The sequence below is a fragment of the Ovis aries genome, chromosome 2 (genome assembly GCF_016772045.2).
Source record: "Ovis aries strain OAR_USU_Benz2616 breed Rambouillet chromosome 2, ARS-UI_Ramb_v3.0, whole genome shotgun sequence".
NCBI lineage: Eukaryota > Metazoa > Chordata > Mammalia > Artiodactyla > Bovidae > Ovis > Ovis aries.
Genome location: NC_056055.1, coordinates 149,910,638 through 149,929,598, shown reverse-complemented (window position 1 = coordinate 149,929,598; position 18,961 = coordinate 149,910,638). Strand labels below are relative to the sequence as shown.

The 18,961-nt window shown below is 38.4% G+C and overlaps 1 protein-coding gene across 4 annotated transcripts in view; it reads right to left on the bottom strand.

Annotated features, from left to right (window-relative positions):
• LOC101109941 (lymphocyte antigen 75) overlaps window positions 1-18,961 on the bottom strand; it is a 120,891-nt gene that overhangs the window by 29,300 nt on the left and 72,630 nt on the right. For 2 of the 4 annotated variants that reach the window (XM_042244906.2, XM_042244907.2), the window contains exons 30-34: window positions 16,724-16,950; window positions 15,032-15,200; window positions 12,688-12,837; window positions 10,150-10,272; window positions 8,742-8,909 (exon numbers count right to left, since the gene is read on the bottom strand). In XM_042244906.2, coding sequence (XP_042100840.1) covers window positions 8,742-8,909; window positions 10,150-10,272; window positions 12,688-12,837; window positions 15,032-15,200; window positions 16,724-16,950 — 837 coding nt within the window. Of the gene's footprint in view, window positions 1-4,924; window positions 6,820-8,741; window positions 8,910-10,149; window positions 10,273-11,730; window positions 11,830-12,687; window positions 12,838-15,031; window positions 15,201-16,723; window positions 16,951-18,961 lie in introns of those variants that run through there. The other 2 variants (XM_004004668.5, XR_006058954.1) reach the window with 2 other exon arrangements.

The following is an 18,961-nucleotide window of genomic DNA, read 5'->3' as shown; positions in this document are numbered from 1 at the left end:
ATTTTTTAAAAAGAGTGGGCATATGGCCAGGAAACCAAAACCCTAGGACTACTCAGGACTGGCTTCAACCCCTTAAAGGTTCCTGGAGAGGGTCCTGGGCTGGGCATTGCTGAGCTCCCTTTGGACCTAAAGTACTTCAGTTCAGTTCAGTCGCTCAGTTGTGTCCGACTCTTTGTGACCCCATGAATCGCAGCATGCCAGGCCTCCCTGTCCATCACCAACTCCTGGAGTTCACTCAAACTTACATTCATTGAGTCAGTGATGCCATCCAGCCATCTCATCCTCTGTCGTCCCCTTCTCCTCCTGCCCCCAATCCCTCCCAGCATCAGAGTCTTTTCCAATGAGTCAACTCTTTGCATGAGGTGGCCAAAGTATTGGAGTTTCAGCTTTAGCATCAGTCCTTCCAAAGAAATCCCAGGGCTGATCTCCTTCAGAATGGATTGGTTGGATCTCCTCGCAGTCCAAGGGACTCTCAAGAGTCTTCTCCAACATCACAGTTCAAAAGCATCAATTCTTCGGCGCTCAGCCTTCTTCACAGTCCAACTCTCACATCTATACATGACCACAGGAAAAACCATAGCCTTGAGCAGACAGACCTTAGACGGCAAAGTAATGTCTCTGCTTACTTTGCCAACTAAGGTACTTAGGACTACATAAATGGAGACCAAAATAGAAGGGGAGTCCTTCTCTGTAACTCTCAGCTTCTCTAGGTTTAGGAATGGGCAAGATGGGGTGAAGGGGAAAGGCTGATGAGGAAGACCAGTGAAGAAACTCGTGCAGATAATCCAGAAAGAAAGGAGGATAAAGTTCTGAATTAAAGACAGCTGGCAATGAAGATGACCAGTCCATGAGAAGAGTGGGGAAAAACTGACAGAGTTGCTGGATCAGAGAGATGAGAAAGAGAAGCTTCAAGGATGAATTCTGAGTTTCTATCCTGGGAAACGAGGGGTATGCTGTCTTCATATTAATACAAAGAGAATATAAGAAGAATTGTTTGGGAGAATGGAAAAAAAGCCTCTCAGATTCTGGTTGGGCAGAACTGATTAAGTTAGCTTGGCCAAAGGGAGAAATAGACATATACTAAATTTGTTGAGATATATTAGTGTGAGAATGTTTTAATTTAGAATATAAAGGAAATTAGAGTTTGCCGTACAGATCATTGCCATCTCTTTCAGAATTTTCCCCTGTTTATTGTGATCCACACAGTCAAAGGCTTTGGCATAGTCAATAAAGCAGAAATACATGTTTTCTGGAACTCTCTTGCTATTTTGACAATCCAGCGGATGTTGGCAATTTGATCTCTGGTTCCTCTGCCTTTTCTAAAACCAGCTTGAACATCTGGAAGTTCACGGTTCACATATTGCTGAAGCCTGGCTTGCAGAATTTTGAGCATCACTTTACTAGCATGTGAGATGAGTGCAACTGTGTGGTAATTTGAGCATTCTTTGGCATTGCCTTTCTTTGGGATTGGAATGAAAACTGACCTTTTCGAGTCCTGTGGCCACTGCTGAGTTTTCCAAATTTGCTGGCATATTGAATGTGGCACTTTCACAGGATCATCTTTCAGGATTTGAAATAGCTCAACTGGAATTCTATCAGCTCCACTAGCTTTGCTCATAGTGATGCTTTCTAAGGCCAAGTTGACTTCGCATTCCAGAATGTCTGGCTTTAGGTGAAAGAGATGGGAATTACAGACCACCAGACCTGCCTCTTGAGAAACCTATATGCAGGTCAGGAAGCAACAGTTAGAACTGGACATGGAACAACAGACTGGTTCCAAATAGGGAAAGAAGTACATCAAGGCTGTATATTGTAACCCTGCTTATTTAACTTATATGCAGAGTACATCATGAGAAATGCTGGGCTGGAAGAAACACAAGCTGGAATCAAGACTGCCGGGAGAAATATCAATAACCTCAGATATGCAGATGACACCACCCTTATGGCAGAAAGTGAAGAGGAACTAAAAAGCCTCTTGATGAAAGTGAAAGAGGAGAGTGAAAAAGTTGGCTTAAAGCTCAACATTCAGAAAACGAAGATGATGGCATCTGGCCCCATCACTTCATGGGAAATAGATGGGAAACAGTGGAAACAGTGTCAGACTATTTTTTTGGGCTCCAAAATCACTGCAGATGGTGACTGCAGCCATGAAATTAAAAGACGTTTACTCCTTGGAAGGAAAGTTATGAGCAACCAAGATAGCATATCCAAAAGCAGAGACGTTACTTTGCCAACAAACGTCCATTTAGTTAAGGCTATGGTTTTTCCAGTGGTCATGTGTGGATGTGAGACTTGGACTGTGAAGAAAGCTGAGCACCGAAGAATTGATGCTTTTGAACTGTGGTGTTGGAGAAGACTCTTGAGAGTCCCTTGGACTGCAAGGAGATCCAACCAGTCCATCCTAAAACAGATCAGTCCTGGGTGTTCATTGGAAGGACTGATGCTGAAGCTGAAACTCCAATACTTTGGCCACCTCATGCAAAGAGTTGACTTGCCGGGGTCCAGCCCCGGTGGATCCAGGGAATTCGAAGGGTGGACGGCGTCAGCGTGGAAAGACTTGTTTATTTATTAATGAAAGATTAGATTAAGAAACTATAGTGTAGTAAGAAGATTAAGTGGAGGAAGAGGGCTGAATAGCTTGGTTTACGCGGAAGGCCAATAAAATTCCAGACAAGGAATTTGCACCATCTACGTTGGGCCACCGGCGCCCGCTTGAATATCTAAGGGTGCCTCGCCTTAAGCTCCCTTTCTCGCAGGTCTTAACAGCCGGGGCAAGTAAGTAGACCTGGCGAGCCTCCGCGCTCCAGGTGGAAATTCAGCCCGAAATTAAAGTAAAGAGCAGAGAGAGGGAAAGAGAGAGGAGAAGAAAGAGAGAGAGAGACACGGGGGGAGCCAGAGTGCCAAGAAACCAGGCCGGGAGACTAGTTAGAGAAGCTGGTCCAAGAAGCTGGCCCCCGGCCCCTGGCCCCAGAAGCTGGCCCCATCCTTTATTGTTCAGAAGGCCTTTTATACTTTTGATAAAACACAGAGATCAATGGGTAACACAAGATTATGTAGCGTTCACAGCTCAGGTTCTTTCTATACATCATTTGGTATACAAAAGGTCTCAGGTGATTTACATTATCTTCTGGCCAAGAGGCTTGTTAACACTTTTTGGCTCTCTTCCTTAATGAATGTTAATCTTGTTTCCCCTGAAGTGTTTTTCTTTAATCTACATCTCCTTAAAGCATTAACATTAAAGTTACATCTCTATAGAACAAAGGTGCAGTGGGACACAACAAAGAGGGTACTTAACTCAAAGATCTAATGTTGCTAACACAAGGTCTACTACTTGTTTTTCTAACTATATCTACAACTAAAGGATGTGAAAATTTGGCAGCAAATATTGACTCAACAAATGAAACCTTTAATCAGTCCTAAAAAGATTTTGACTCCTCGGAAGCTCCTACATTCCTAGGATGTTTTAAGCTTCCTGTGCCTCCTGTGGTCAGGAGGCCTCAAACAGTCACACCCGCAGCTGTACGAGTCCTGCAGGCAGGCTAGAAAGCCATCAGAGGGTTTTTTGGATTGAAACACTCTTTCAAATGCAGAAGACTAAAGCCCTGAATTGACTTTTTCCAGAAAATGTCAGAAGAGTGGAAAAGCAGAGCACAAAAGCTGGCAGATTTTTGTTGGGGTACATGCTTAGGAATTTCCAGAGGGGTCCCTGAAGTCTGAGCACGCCTTGCGTATGTCAGCTTCCTTCCTCATGACCTTGTCACGGGCGGGATTCCTCACACTGGCTCCCGGCATTGACTCATTGGAAAAGACCCTGATGCTGGGAAGGATTGGTGGCAGGAGGAAAAGGGGATGACAGAGGATGAGATGGCTGGATGGCGTCACTGATTTGATGGACATGAGTCTGAGTGAATTCCGAGAGTTGGTGATGGACAGGGAGGCCTGGTGTACTGTGATTCATGGGGTCGCAAAGAGTCGGACATGACTGAGCGACTGAACTGAACTGTACAGATCATGAGGTATAGTTTTTTTTAAAAAATGTCTTTGACAGTCTAGAGCGGTGGGATGACGTTGGGGGTGGTAGGGAGGTTCAAGATGGAGGGGATGTATGTATACTTATGGTTGATTCACATTGTTGTATGGCAGAAACAAACAGAACATTGTAAAGCAATTATCCTCAATTAAAAATAATAAAGTCTTTGAGATATACTTAAAATTTGTCTTTTTAGGTAAAAAGTTGTTGAACTTAATAGTTAAAATTTGTCTTTTTAGGTGAGTCAGTGAGCAATCAGGTCTTTGTTTCTCCAAGAGGCTTTTAGGATTAAATGAACCGAAGAGAAAGAAACCTGAATCTCTGGCTTTCCCTAGCATCAATTCAGCAGCGAGTCAGGACTGGGGTTTCCAACACTACAGCACACATTTGCAGGGCAGATGTCCCAGGTAATGAAACATCCTGCCCTGGGATTGGGGAAGGGAGAATACTGTCAGAGGGTATTTATTGGTCACTTCTAAACTCGTCCTCTATACCTGATCCTCTGTTATTTTAGGTGCCTCGTTTTGAAAGATCAGTTTTGTCAGACCACATGTGGGGGTTGGATTAGTTAGGAAGATTGGAAAAGGCTGTCTTCAGTTCTTCTGAGAAAGGGAACACAATATGGACAGCTCTGGTCATGGTAAGAAGGACCTTCATAGAGATTGTTCAGTGGGAGTTAGAAATATGAACCTGAAACTAGATGTTTGAATTATTGACTTAGAAGTGGTTGATGAAGGCCGTGGGGTGGGAGGCAGTGTGCAGGATCTCCTGAGGGAGGCAAACAGAGAGAGAAGCAAGTGTATTATAGGTGGGACCCCTGCTGACCCAGTAGCCAGAAGAAATGCTGAGTCAGAGGAATCCAAAAAGCAGCCTAAAATCAAACACTCAGAGATGTACAAATGATTATATTTATTCTTTTAAAAGTACACACAAGATCTTGAGGCCTTGCTTAACAATAGCTGGACACTTTTTTTCTTGTCATGCTATATGCGTAACATAATAAAGCCCAATCTAGAGACTTATTTTTCAAAACAGAAAACAAATACTTTTACATAAGATCAACAATAGTTTTACCTAAATAATAAAAGAAAATGATTTTATTATGGCATCACTACTGGACTTCCCTGGTGGCTCAGAAAGTAAAGCGTCGCTTGCCTATAATGCGGGAGACCTGGGTTCAATCCCTGGGTTGGGAAGATCTCCTGGAGAAGGAAATGGCACCCCACTCCAGTATTCTTGCCTGGAAAATCCCATGGATGGAGAAGCCTGGTGGGCTACAGTTCACGGGGTCACAAAGATTTGGACACGACTGAGCAACTTCACTCACTCACTATATATACCTGTACTTGTTGCATCAAATTTGTTCAGTTCATTGAAGAAAGTCTTAACAACTAAAATTGCACAGATAATACAGTAAGAGAATTTAATAAATTCAGTATAAAATAGTTCAGGACGACCATACTACAGTGTGTTAGACCACTAAAATTGTCTTAGAAAGTTATTTACAACATTATCATAATATAAACACTAAATTTTAAAATAAATCTGTGGATTTTCTATAAAAATAAAGTACAAATGTCAATATAAGTTAAACACTGAATAAAACATTCACAATATCCAGTAGAAGCTATTATTAAGACTATATTCTAGGTGGTAAAATTCAAAACAATAACCATAAAACCATGTTTCCTAAACCATTCACATTTTAGTAGTAATCACAAGATTTAGAGTTTCATTGTAAAATTCATTTTTACAAATATACACAATTTTCACAGACCTCCTATCTCTTATGTAAAAAGGGAACAAAGAATAAAAATTTCTTAGTCAGAAGTTGCCATACTATGTTAAATATATAAACTGTGAAATTTTCAAAAAAATCTCATCCTTAGCTGATTCCCTTTAAAAAGAAAACATGTTTTATATAAAACAAAAAACACACTGCTATAAGATATCTAATCAATCTAAAAATATTTCCACACTTATAAAAACATTAAGTACTAAATCTTCTTTAAAAGCCTTTGAAAAACTATGAACAGAACAAAATTATTTGCATTTCAATAATTTTGGTATGAAATATCTTTGGAACAGTATAAGAAAATCATGCCAAGAGGCATAATTTTGCTGTTTGCATGTCTCATTATTCAATAATTTTCCCCAAATGCTACAAATGACTACTATAAAACAATGTTGATATTATTTACTGTTTAGTTTTTATCTAGAGGTACTAATTTTGCATTTGGCTTAGATGTTCTTAAAATTAAATGTACATATGTGACCCAGTAATATGCCAATTTTATTTCCTAAGACATTTTGTTAAAATGCCATTCATATCCTAGTTACCAGCTACATTCTTACAGAGAAAACACACATTAAACTCATTACCCTATGAACAATTTGGACTTTAGTTCCAACTTTGGTATCTTTTCATGCCATTAAGTAGTTATAAACATGGCATTTTGTGGGTTAACTGTAGATACCAGCATTATAATTAAACAAAAAGAGTACCTAATACCTCAACATTGAAACAGAGTAAATACTGACATTGGGAAAATTTTAAATGGCTCATTTTTCCTAAATCATCAGTGCAAATTAGCAAACTTCTAGAAGAGCTTAGTCATGGAAAGAAGGAAGCATAATTTCATCTTCATTCCCTCCCTGTTGATACCGAACTGAAGAGAAGCCCGACCAGTGCCAACGGTTCCTTCGGAAGAAGAGCCAGACCAGCCCGCAGGTTAGAGCTAAGATACTCAGCACAGCAAGCGCGATACCTAGTCCTCTGTAATCAGGGCCTAGACCAGAGAAAGGTTTGACAGTGGAGGACAGAACAGAACAGTGACCATCACTGATTTTATATATTAGGCTTTGTGTCACATATGTGAACACTGTACAAATTAGATACAGTAAGTGCTGACTGTCTCACAGTGTCAACACAGAATTCAAACTCATCATCAAACACTTCAGTGCTTTCTGGTCCAATTTAACTGTTTTCATTCAAATCCTCTTCACTCCTATAGCAATTTTCTTCCAAAGAAATTAGAGTGGTACCATTATTCTCACATTCCCTTCCCATCATCCTTTTGAGACCCTCATTCCCCGTATATTACCTTACTTTGACAGTAAATTGCTAAAGGCTGGTAAATGTCTGTGTTTGACTTACCTAGTGCCAAATAAAGTGTTATTTGCTTTAAAGGAAATTAACCTTTTAGGATGACCTCACTATTCAAGTTTAAGCACTGTTCCAGGCCCTTATCTACATGCTGCCAAGATGGAGTCATTGCATCCCATGGCTTTAATATCATCTCTGTGCTGACTTTCCTTCTCTCTCAGATGTCCAACTGCACACTAGACATTCCATATGGATAGCTCATCTCTACATGGATGTTCAAAATGCCAAAACGGAACTCCTGGTTTATACCATTCTAACCCTACTTCTCCCTCACCCCAAATCTACCCGTTCTCTATTCTACTAAGTATAGAACCTGAACACTTGACTCAGGATTCCAAAGCCCTACCTGTCTGACCCCTGTCTACTTTCCAGTTCTTCCTTAAGCCCACAGCAAGAGGTTCTGTCTTGGGCTCTCTGCTCCAACTGGTACCTCTGCCTGGTATGACTCTTCCGCTGATCCCAAAGGCCTCGGCTGGCCTTTCAGATTTCAGCTTCCGTATCTCCCACTCTAAGAAGCCTTCCCTGATCACCCCTGATCTAGAGTAGCGAAACCCCTAGTCTCAATACAGTTTATGTGTGTGCATGCACACGTGCCTGCTCAGTTGTGTCTAACTCTGTACAACCCCATGGACTGCAGTCAGCCAGGCTTCTGTGTCCATGGAATTCTCCAGGCAAGAATACTGCAGTGGGTTGCCATTTCCTTCTCCAGAACTCTTTACCATTGCACCACAGAGCTTATAACTATTTGATATTTTCCTCTCTTTTAAAAATGGACCTGCTTGGTTACTCCTTAACTGTCTTCAATAGATTGTAAGCTCTGTGAGAAAAGGAATCTTACCTGTCTTCCTCATGGGTGCACCCCAGCACATAAAACAGATACTCTAAATATTTACTGAATCAATGCATAAATATGTAGATACTGATTACCTAGAGTTAAGGTTTTATTTTTAACATTGGTACACCAAAATGAACATTTTATGTTAATCTTTAAAAATGTTAATGTAAAAATTTTAGAGCTTGTTAAGATTTTTGTGGTTAATTTATGTACCAATTATGATGAAACAGAAGTTCAAAGTACAATTTCCTATAGATACTTAGGACATTGTAACTAATTAAATACAGTTTTGCATTATTGTTTATTATGAGTTGTACGGGAATAGGGAGAAAGGAAATGAAATAACTGCAGAATTAGACCTTTGAGCTTTTAATCTCTGAACTATAGAATAAAATACATTTTAACATTTTCCAAGAAGTGACCTCCCTAAAACTCTGGCAGCTCCCATTTTTCTTAGGAAAGAATTATACAAAGTTTGGACAGTTCAGTACTTTCCCCTCGGAATCCTAGACATCTTGTGCATTTACTGTCATTTGTAATTCATTTTTCTGAGGGAAAGAATCTTTCTGACTTAATCAAGTTTGTATGGATATACTCTAAGGACTAAGTACTCCGGGGCAAAGTACAAAACTTTGCGCACAGTTGAATTGTACATTTATTGCCTGACCCATTCTTCAAAAAGGTTCCACAAGGACAGGTTACATACTTACCCAAGGGAACTTTGCAGACAACTCTTCCGTAGCCACGTGAACATTCAACTTTTGTCCAAGTTTCATTTGAAGCTAACAAAATGCTACATTGTCCTCTGCCACTCTTAATTTTTTTTGTCCATTTGACAAATGTCACTTTTGATCCATCTAACCAATTCCAAGACTGATCTAAAGAAAGAAGTTTGTTTACTGTAACTAAATTACTAAGGTAAAAAGCACATGGTTCATACAATTTATTTATTTAAAACTGTACTGTGCCACTATTTTTAAAATGAAATTTATTGAAGGTGAAAATATTAAAATCAGTCATCAGTTGCACTTGACATATTTCAAGTGTTCAATAGCCACATATGGTTAGTGACCACCACATTGGACAGCACAGACAGGAAAAATTTCATCTTTATAGAAAGTTCTATTAGACAGCACTTACATAGAGTATAGGTGTGATAAATGAAGTACATAATGCATGCATATTTATTGTGTGATGGGCAGATTTCTAAAGATCTGTATCCATTGTCCCTTGCTTCCCACCCATGACTTCCCCCCATTAAAAGTCATTCACAACGTGCTGGTGGGAGAGGAAGAGGCCTGCAAGGTCCAAGAAGTCCTCCCCACCATGACTCCCCTTCTGGTTCCCAGCTGATGGAGCACCACCTTGTGGTGAGAGTATAAACACAACTTATACTTCCCTTAGATGGCCAACTTAGAATTCATTCACTTCTTGACACATATTTAATATTTTGGAATTCACATTTATTTCAATTATTTAGAATTCAAATTTGCATAAAATGTGAAGCCAACTTTCTATTATTCTATCAAATGTGTACTTTTAATTCATTCTTTATCAATTCTAAGTGCATGGAAACAATCTATTATTCCTTATTGAAAAATTCTTCCACAAATCTTTTTGAACCAAATCTCTGCAATTTTACTAAGGTAATATAAAAAAAAATCACCATTAAGACTTACTTTCACTCTATGGTTACCAAAAAAAAGTAAAAATGTTTCAAGAGGGAAGGAAACAAGAAGAAGATAACTTTCTGAATTCGCTACCAGGTGATAGACACTAGAATACCATGGACAGCCAGCAATGGGTTCCTGGTGGGACACACAAGGGACACAGATACTGCCGTACGAGAGGAAGATCCTGTTGACCCAAGTATCTTATGCCTCTAAAACAAGTCCAGTTGATTTAACCTGATTTTCTATTTCATTAGTGTTTCCATCATTACTAATAAGTCATTCATTTATTCATCAGGAATTTATAAGCCTCTAAACCAGCAGACCTAGCTTATTCATCACCAAGAAGCGTCTGAGCCAGCCACCGCTTGACATTCTTTAGTGAGGCTGACTTGGCATTCAGGACAAGATAGAACTCTCTTTGCACACTCTACACACAGATATTTACCGGCAGAAAGTTGAGATAATCCAAGCCAAACTCTCATGGTAATGTTATTATTTTCCCTCATTAGTCTGCTCACAAATTTATTCTCATCTTCATCCTTTATAGTAACGATAGTTGCATAATGGGCTGTGGAAGGAAAACAAACCCTAAGTCAATTAGCTTTATGCCAACTAGGGAAGATTGAGGGCAGGAGGAGAAGGGGACAACAGAGGATGAGAAAGTTGGATGGCATCACTGACTCAATGGACATGAATTTGAGCAAACTCTGGGAGACAGTGAAGGACAGGGAAGCCTGGTGTGCTTCAGTCCATGGGGTTGCAAAGAGTTGGACATGACTTAGTCATAGAACAACATCAAGATTAAGATCATGAAGATATTCAAACTTGACAGAGTGTATAGCATTAATACACAAAAGTATAGTGTTAATAGCTTCCAAAAATGTTAGAAATATTTCTAGACTGAAACTTTGTGTATATACATATCTTATGTCTCCTCAAAATGTTTACATGGTAATATTTCTGGGCCCTGGAACTACTTAACCAGTGAGATCTCCCTGTATGAACAGCTAGTCATAAGAAGTGGGGTATGTGATGGCAGAAATCTGTGTTCCCCTGTAGATTTTCAACACTCCCTCCTCAACAACCAGTTCTGTATAATAAGTTAACTTTAAATGTGCTTCTGCTAAAATGAAAATAAAAGTGAATAGATTTGAGATGCTGGAGAGCATTAGCCTTCCTTTTAGTAGTATTTTATACATAAGTATACATGGTCATGATTTTAGGCATCTGGTCCCATCACTTCATGGGAAATAGATGGGAAACAGTGGAAACAGTGTCAGACTTTGTTTTTTGGGGCTCTAAAGTCACTGCAGACGGTGATTGCAGCCATGAAATTAGATGCTTACTCCTTGGAAGGAAAGTTATGACCAACCTAGATAGCATATTAAAAAGCAGAGATATTACTTTGCCAACAAAGGTCCATCTAGTCAAGGCTATGGTTTTTCCAGTGGTCAGGTATGGATGTGAGAGTTGGACTGTGAAGAAAGCTGAGTGCCAAAGAACTGATGCTTTTGAACTGTGGTGTTGGAGAAGACTCTTGAGAGTCCCTTGGACTGCAAGGAGATCCAACCAGTCCATCCTAAAGGAGATCAGTTCTGGGTGTTCTTTGGAAGGACTGATACTGAGGCTGAAACTCCAATACTTTGGCCACCTCATGCAAAGAGTTGACTCACTGGAAAAGACCCTGATGCTGGGAAGGTATGGGGGCAGGAGGAGAAGGGGATAACAGAGGATGAGATGGCTGGATGGCATCATCGACTCGATGCACATGAGTTTTGGTGAACTCTGGGAGTTGGTGATGGACATGGGGGCCTGGCGTCCTTTGATTCATGGGGTCGCAGAATCGGACACGACTGAGCGACTGAACTGAACTGAACTAATATATGGTCATGCCATTGTATATTGTCCAAAATACAGTATGAAATTGAATGAGTGAGTATTCCTCAAGTTTGACAGGTTGCCTTAAACCCACAGAGGTAACAGTACTATCACCAGCATCAGGCAAGGGATAGAAATAAAATAGTACCTGGACTTGGAAACTAATCCAAAATGGAATCAAATAGTCTTCAATCCAAACCAGCTTATCCATTCTTGAACTAAAGCATGTCTTTTGTGGTGTAAAGTACTAAAAGAAGGGCAAAGGAAAGCATTTTCTCCTCTACGGATCACCACAGTGTGCAGGTACTTTACCTTTTATAATACTAATCTCACATAAAAGTTTCCATCACGTAGTTAAGCAATAACAAGGAGATTTTTAAATCAGTGAAGTGTCTCCACAAGGCAGTAAAATAAATAAGATAAATGTCATCTGCCTAAATTGCTACCCAAGGATGCAGGTCTTTGAAATACTCTAGGTGGTCTCCCTAGAAGTTATTTCACAGTTTGGCTACTGTCTAAGATTCTCATGGGAGAGAATCTTTCATTTTAGTTAAATCTGAAGATTAAAAGTCCTGTCCCCTATAGTGTTCAGAGATGTGGGCCATGGGTCCATTTTGCAGAATGAACAACCCATGCTTCTTGGGCTTTGTTACCCTGGTCAGGTTAAACTTACTTGTTAATGACTAATGAAAAATCTACACTTTTGTATTTACTGCTTAATCAACTTTACAAAAAATCTGCTTCTTAATCCTTTCATCTGAGCATATCTAGCTATATTTAAAATGGTTTCATTTGTCAGTATTTTCACATAATAGTTTATTTAGCCATTTTTTATTCTATTTCTTCCCACTTACTTTTATATACCATCTACTTATTCTTATATTGATCATTTTTAATGGCTGTTCCAATATTCCATTGAGTTCATATATAAATAAAATATTTAACCATTTCTGTACCACTGGGCAATTAGGTTATAATGCTATTATAATTAGTGAGTGCTTCACAAAGATTTTCAAAAACATACTATTTACTTTAAAAGGTTTCCTTAAGAAAAATCCTAATGACTAAATTATTGAGAAAAGAAAATCAACACATTCTAACTCACCAAGCTCTGAGCAAAACTGTCTGGCTTCTGAGAAACTGTGCAATGCCTGGTCGGACGTGTAACAGTGGTCCCTGTACTGAATCCACTGGGACTTGTTCCCTTTTACTCCTGGACATCTTGATGAGTAAGTATAAGAGGACACCTCTTTAGCTGTAAAAAATGTTAGACATAACTGTGAAAACACACAGAAAAACATGACTGGCTTTTAAAATCTCATTGACACCATGGTTTCTGTAAGTAAGAGGCACTCAACTTCAATACACACCAGAGAGGGCTACAGCCCACACTCTGAGACGGCAATCTCATTGGCTTTTTGGAAAACCATTTTTAAAACTGAGAATACAGAGGAAAGTACTTAACTCTCTAAGATGAATTTAGACTAAAGTAGAAACAACTGGAAAGACAGAATCGAGAAGAAAAGACAAGGCTGGGTAGGCCTGTAACAAATTTGAAGTAACAATTAAAATTCTTTCTTTCTTTGGATTCCTTTTTATATTGATCACAAAGACCTACTTTTCCCTTGCCATGAAAAAATCATACCCACATTGAAAACTTGGTAACTTGCTTACAAAGCACAACAGATCAGCACTAAAAAATCTGTCTCAAGCCAAAAAAAAAAAAAGCAGGTGTGGCTTCTAAGCTCTGAACAATTCCCCTGGTTTCCATGTAAACTGTTTAATTTTCAGTCGTTCTGTATAACACAAGAAGCCTGTGTAATGAAGCCTGTCCCCCTTAACACCATTGTTAATTCCAACTGAAGAGAGTATGAGAACTGGAAAGTAAATTGCCAACGTCCTGCTGAGTGGGTACAGATTATCTGAACCAAATACCTGATCTGGTACGGCCAGTGGCATACCCACACCATTGTTCTCTGCGCATTACGCATGGGCTGCATGCCCTTCAGTCACTGAAGGCTTTCCTGCTTTTGTTCCTCATTGCAGTTTGGTAGATTTCTTCTCATTTATGATCCCTGTGATTCCAGAAGAATGGCTACTGCCCTTTTCTTCTCCACTGAGAGACTTCAGAATGGTTCTCCATTCCTTATTTTGCGTCTCAATCCTGTTTCTCCACTAGGGCTCAATCTTTTTTTGAAATCTAGCTATTTGATTGGCTTCTGCCTCCACACTTTTCACTAATGCCACTAGTTTGGGGTCTAAGCCTTCCTTCAGTTTGAAAACTGACTACTCCTGGGTAAGTTTCCTAGCTGCAGATGACCAAAAGTCATCTAAAAGTTAACCTGCGAAGTCTGTAAGACTTGTGACAGCTCTTTGTAAGGCTGTGGTGGAGGAAGATGCTACTAACAAGTGCTTGATTCTATCATACTGGGAAAACAGCATCTCTGACAAAAAGTACACTGCTGACTACTCTATCACTGCACAGGCAATGGTGCGTGTTGTTTCTTTAGATTCAAAACGTGCTGAACACTGGCTACCAACGCATGGCTAGGATAAGCGGACTTTTATGAATGGGTTGGCTTTAAAAACAATTCTTCATCTGCTGGGAACATATCGAAATGCCTTATCTTCAAAGCCTATTTGTTTCTAGTCAAAGCTGCAAATGGCCTGACTTAGACGGCATATATTTTCTTTCCTTACTGTTCTTTAGGGAGTTTTGCTTTCAATTCTCACATTTTTTTTTTCCCTGCAAGGGCCAGCCTTGTGGTAAGTTTGTTATATTCCTGTAAAGAAGATTCCATTTTGTTTGAAAGGGGATAAAATATACATTATGTAAAATTTACCATTGTAACTATTTTTTCACTGTATAGTTCAATGGCATGAAGTATATTCACATTATTAAGCAATCATCACCACCATCCACCTGGAAACTGTTTCATCTTGCAAAACTGAAATTCTGCTCCAATTAAATAATAACACCTCATTCTTTCTTCCCTGCAGCATTCACCATTCTACTTTCTATAGTAGAAATATTTGGAAAATGTTTAGTTACACAAAACATTTCTTTACTAGAGATTCTTTTCTATAAAAACTTTCAGAGCCATTAATATGGTAAATCACCTAAGATTTTTCTCAAATCTATATCCTGTGGAACCCTTTTTCAAAAAGGAGAATCTCACTCTTTGAAAAACACTGCTAAGTGAAATTAAAATTCACAAATTCTAGAGTAAAACTCACTGAGTAACAGAACAATTGAAAGTCTTTGAGAACAAATTCCTTGAATGGGCGTATCATATTTGTTTCTCTTCACAAAGTATCAAAATTATTTTGCAGGATTTATTAATAAACCTTATTTAATATCTATAAAAATTATTTTGCATACTTAATCAGGTACATAAAACAAATGTCATGTTTTAGTAAATATACAGCTATTTGAAATCAAGTCTTACATTCTGTAGGTTTATAACAAATAGCACCATCCTTAACAGAGTTGCAGCTTTCATGCTTCCAAATTCCTTTTGGATCCAAGACAACACAATTTCCAGCAGATTTTTTATCTTTCCATGGAATATAGTCAAAGGCACTGCCATCAGACCATTCAAAACTTGATTCACTTCCCTGTATTAAGAATAATAGTCATAATCTGAATTCATATGTATGACTTCAAAAGAACATTGAGATGAACATGCATACTTTAAGAAATATAGGAATGCAGTGTTAATTATTTGCTTATAAGTATTATAGATCTGAACATATTTGTAAAACCAGGGATTTACTTTTGATGCACTGATTTGAGACATTGCTCTGGCATATAATTTAAATAGGATTTTAGAGATAGATTTTACTACACTCTATCTCTAGATTTCTTTTTTTAAGGATGAGTTTATATAACACTAGAAATTATATGACATGGAAATGGCTTCCACTTGTCACAATTACAGGTTTACAACCCCTCATATTACTCTAAATATTGTTTTTTATGTTTTATAGCTTTGTGGTTTGTGTCCCTGGCTTGATTTTTTTCATATTACAGAAGTTATCAAGCACCAAGGGGCTGGAAGAGAAAAACAGTTCCCAAGAAATTCATATAGGAAGATTACTTTTGATTTGTCCTTAATTCTTAAATCCTAATTTGCCATCCTTTTACTTTTCCTAGTTTATTTAGATTAGACCTCCATTCTAATCTCAACAGACTGTTTTTTTTTGTATACTAAATATCATTATCAGTACATATATATACATACACTACTTAATAGGATTCAAATAGTGGCACAAAAGGCATGTTTACCAACAGAAGATTACTTTCAAATAGTGTCAATTTCTAGCGGGAAGTGGGGGAAGATGTATAAATCTACATCTATATTTTAGATGTAGTTAAAGAGTTTTACTTGGCACCTTATATAATTTTTTAAACTTTTATTTTGTATTGGGGTATAGTCAATTAACTGGAGAAGGAAATGGCAACCCACTCCATTGCTCTTGTCTGGAGAATCCCAGGGATGGCGGAGCCTGGTGGGCTGCCGTCTATGGGGTCGCACAGAGTCGGACACGACTGAAGCGACTCAGCAGCAGCACAGTCAATTAACAATGTTGTGATAGTTTCCGGTGAACAATGAAGGGACTCAGCCATATATATACAGGTATCTATTCTCACCCCAATACAAATTTTGTGCTAATAATCCTCTATTAAGGAAAATATCATCACCCCCATTTGACAGATGAGGAAATAAGCTTGCAAAGGTATAATAACTTGCTTGTGGTCACCCAACATGTAGATAGAAGACCTGCCACTCATATTGGAACTCAGATTTTTCTGATCCCAAGCCATTCCCTTTTTACCAGCTCTCCAATTGGTCTATCCGGAATAGGTCACAGTGGTGTTGCTGAGATATTAATCTACTGAGTCCTTAGGATGGCTTGGCAGTGTCTAGGGCAGCTGCGGTCCTGGCCAGTTGCCCTAAGGTACTCTACAAATACAATTTTCTATCTGTTCTACATTGTGAAAAGATAGAAAGCACTATAGTATGCAAATGCAATCCCAGGACTTAATCTGATGTTATACTTGGAGTTAATATTTTATGCTCAAATTCCCGACCCTCTAACATACTTGGAAAGTTTCTGGAAAACAAAACAAGACTTACATCGTGACTTGAGAGCCCAACCCATAGCGGAAATCCATCACGCTTTACGATATCTTCCAGAAAAAGCTGGCCATTTTGGTCATGAACACTTGCCAAATGACCTCCACTTTGAGAACATGCATTTAATGCTTCATACCATGTTACCTTTTTTTGAATAACATTATAAATACCATCTTCATATGGAATAAACTGTGGCAGAGTAGTATTATATTCTTCCTTGTAGTCAACTATAATATTTAAATTAAAAGTGTTAGTGATTAAATTTAAATTATTTAAAATACATAATTTGGGTAATATTAGACATACAATCATTTCAAAAGTTAAATAAAATTGGACTATAAGAAGGTCAAATACATACTTTATCTTATTGCCACAGCTTATTTAACAGGCTCTTAACTATTACAATTGTCTTGGTGATTAAAATAAGGCACAAACACTGTCTTTCATTTAAGGAGCTCACATACTAATTGGGCACAGAAAACACCAGCGCCTGAAATGAGGGCAAAACAATGAACCACTAGAACACTTGCGACTGGCTAGGAAAGGAAAGATTCATCTGGATTAAGAGAGTCAGAAAACCTGCTTAATAAATTAGGTCTCCAGATTGTGGTTAGCTGAAATTAGTTCTAAAAAGAAATATGGTAACAAGAAAGTCAACTAAAAACAATCAAACAACCATAGTAATAACAAGACCACAATTACGAGGGTATTTCAAAGGGACACAAAAGCCATGTTAAAGAGCTCCAGCAGCCAAATCTGGAAAAATTCAAGGAAAATATTAATATAGTCTATTATGGCCCAAAGTATAAAAAAATAACCATGAGCCCAAACTGATATGAATAAATGCCTAAATAAATTTTTAGATGGAAGAGAATAGACAACTCTCCTATGTAGAACTCCAAGTTATTTATATAAATACTCCCCACTGCAGGAAGGTAGAAAATAACTCTCCATTCCCTCAGTGAGGACTGAGTATGGTAACTTCCTTACAAAGAGTATGCTATGGGAGGTGGGAAGAAGAGCAACTCTGTAGTGGAGGCAGCTAACAACATTACCTTGACACAGGTGATCAAGGTCAAAATCCACAGTGACAAGAATAAGTTACATTGACAGCATATATCCTTTACAGGATGTGATGAGAATGACATTTTACCTCTTTGGCTTTTTCCCTAAACCCCAAACCCATAACCCCAGTTTAACCATGAAAAAAAGATCAGCCAACCCAAACTGAGGGACATTCTACAAATCACATGACCAGTGCTGCTCAAAATTGCCAAGAGAAGTACGAAAACCTGAAAAACTATCATAGCCAAGAAGAACCTAAGCGAACGTGATGACTAAGCGTAATGTAGTACACTGGATGGATTCCTGAACAGAAAAATAACATGAAGTAAAAACTAAGAATATCTGAATAATATATGGACTTTAGGTAATAATCATCTACGAATATTGGTTTATTTGTTGTAACAAGTGTCCCATACTTAAGACAGATGTCAACAACAGGGAAATCAGGTTACGGTATATATGGGAACTCTCTGCAATCTCTGCAACTTTTCTGCAAATCTAAAACTATTCCAAAATGAAAGTTTTATTAAAAACAGAAAAGAAAGAAGACATCATCGCAGGGAAAAAATCCCATAAATAAAGGTACAAGTGAGAAAGGGTATACACTGTACATGGGCAGTTAAGAGATCAGCCTGACAGGAAAAGATCTTTACCGAACCAAAAATGGTGGGAAAAATGGAGACTGGGAGGAAGCCTAGAAATTTAGAAGAGACACTGGTTTCTAAAAAGTCTCAGAGGCTTACAGGAACTCAAAATAACTGATAGTAGGGAATTCCTGGAGATTGTTGATAGAAGTGGTACATCCGAAAGTTATTCTCCAAGAGTATGAAGGGAAAAGGTGGGCCTAGATGTGACTGTGATGGGCTCCATTTAGCAGAGGGCTTAAAGCAGAATGGCCATAATAACAGTTTTTAAGCTGTAAAAAATTTAAACCTGATATGCATTAAAAAATAGACTTATTTAAGGAATTAGGCAAAGTTGAGAAACATTCATTTTTAGCCTAGACTGTCAAAACTACCCACACATACTTTCTTATGCATAGAAATTTTATCCATCCTTCAAGCCCCAACCAAGTTTTTCCTCTTCTCTTCAATGGTTTTTAGTTTTCATTATATCTGTTTTCACTGGTGTCTTTTGATTTCTCAATAAATGTAAGCCTGTACATCCTAAATA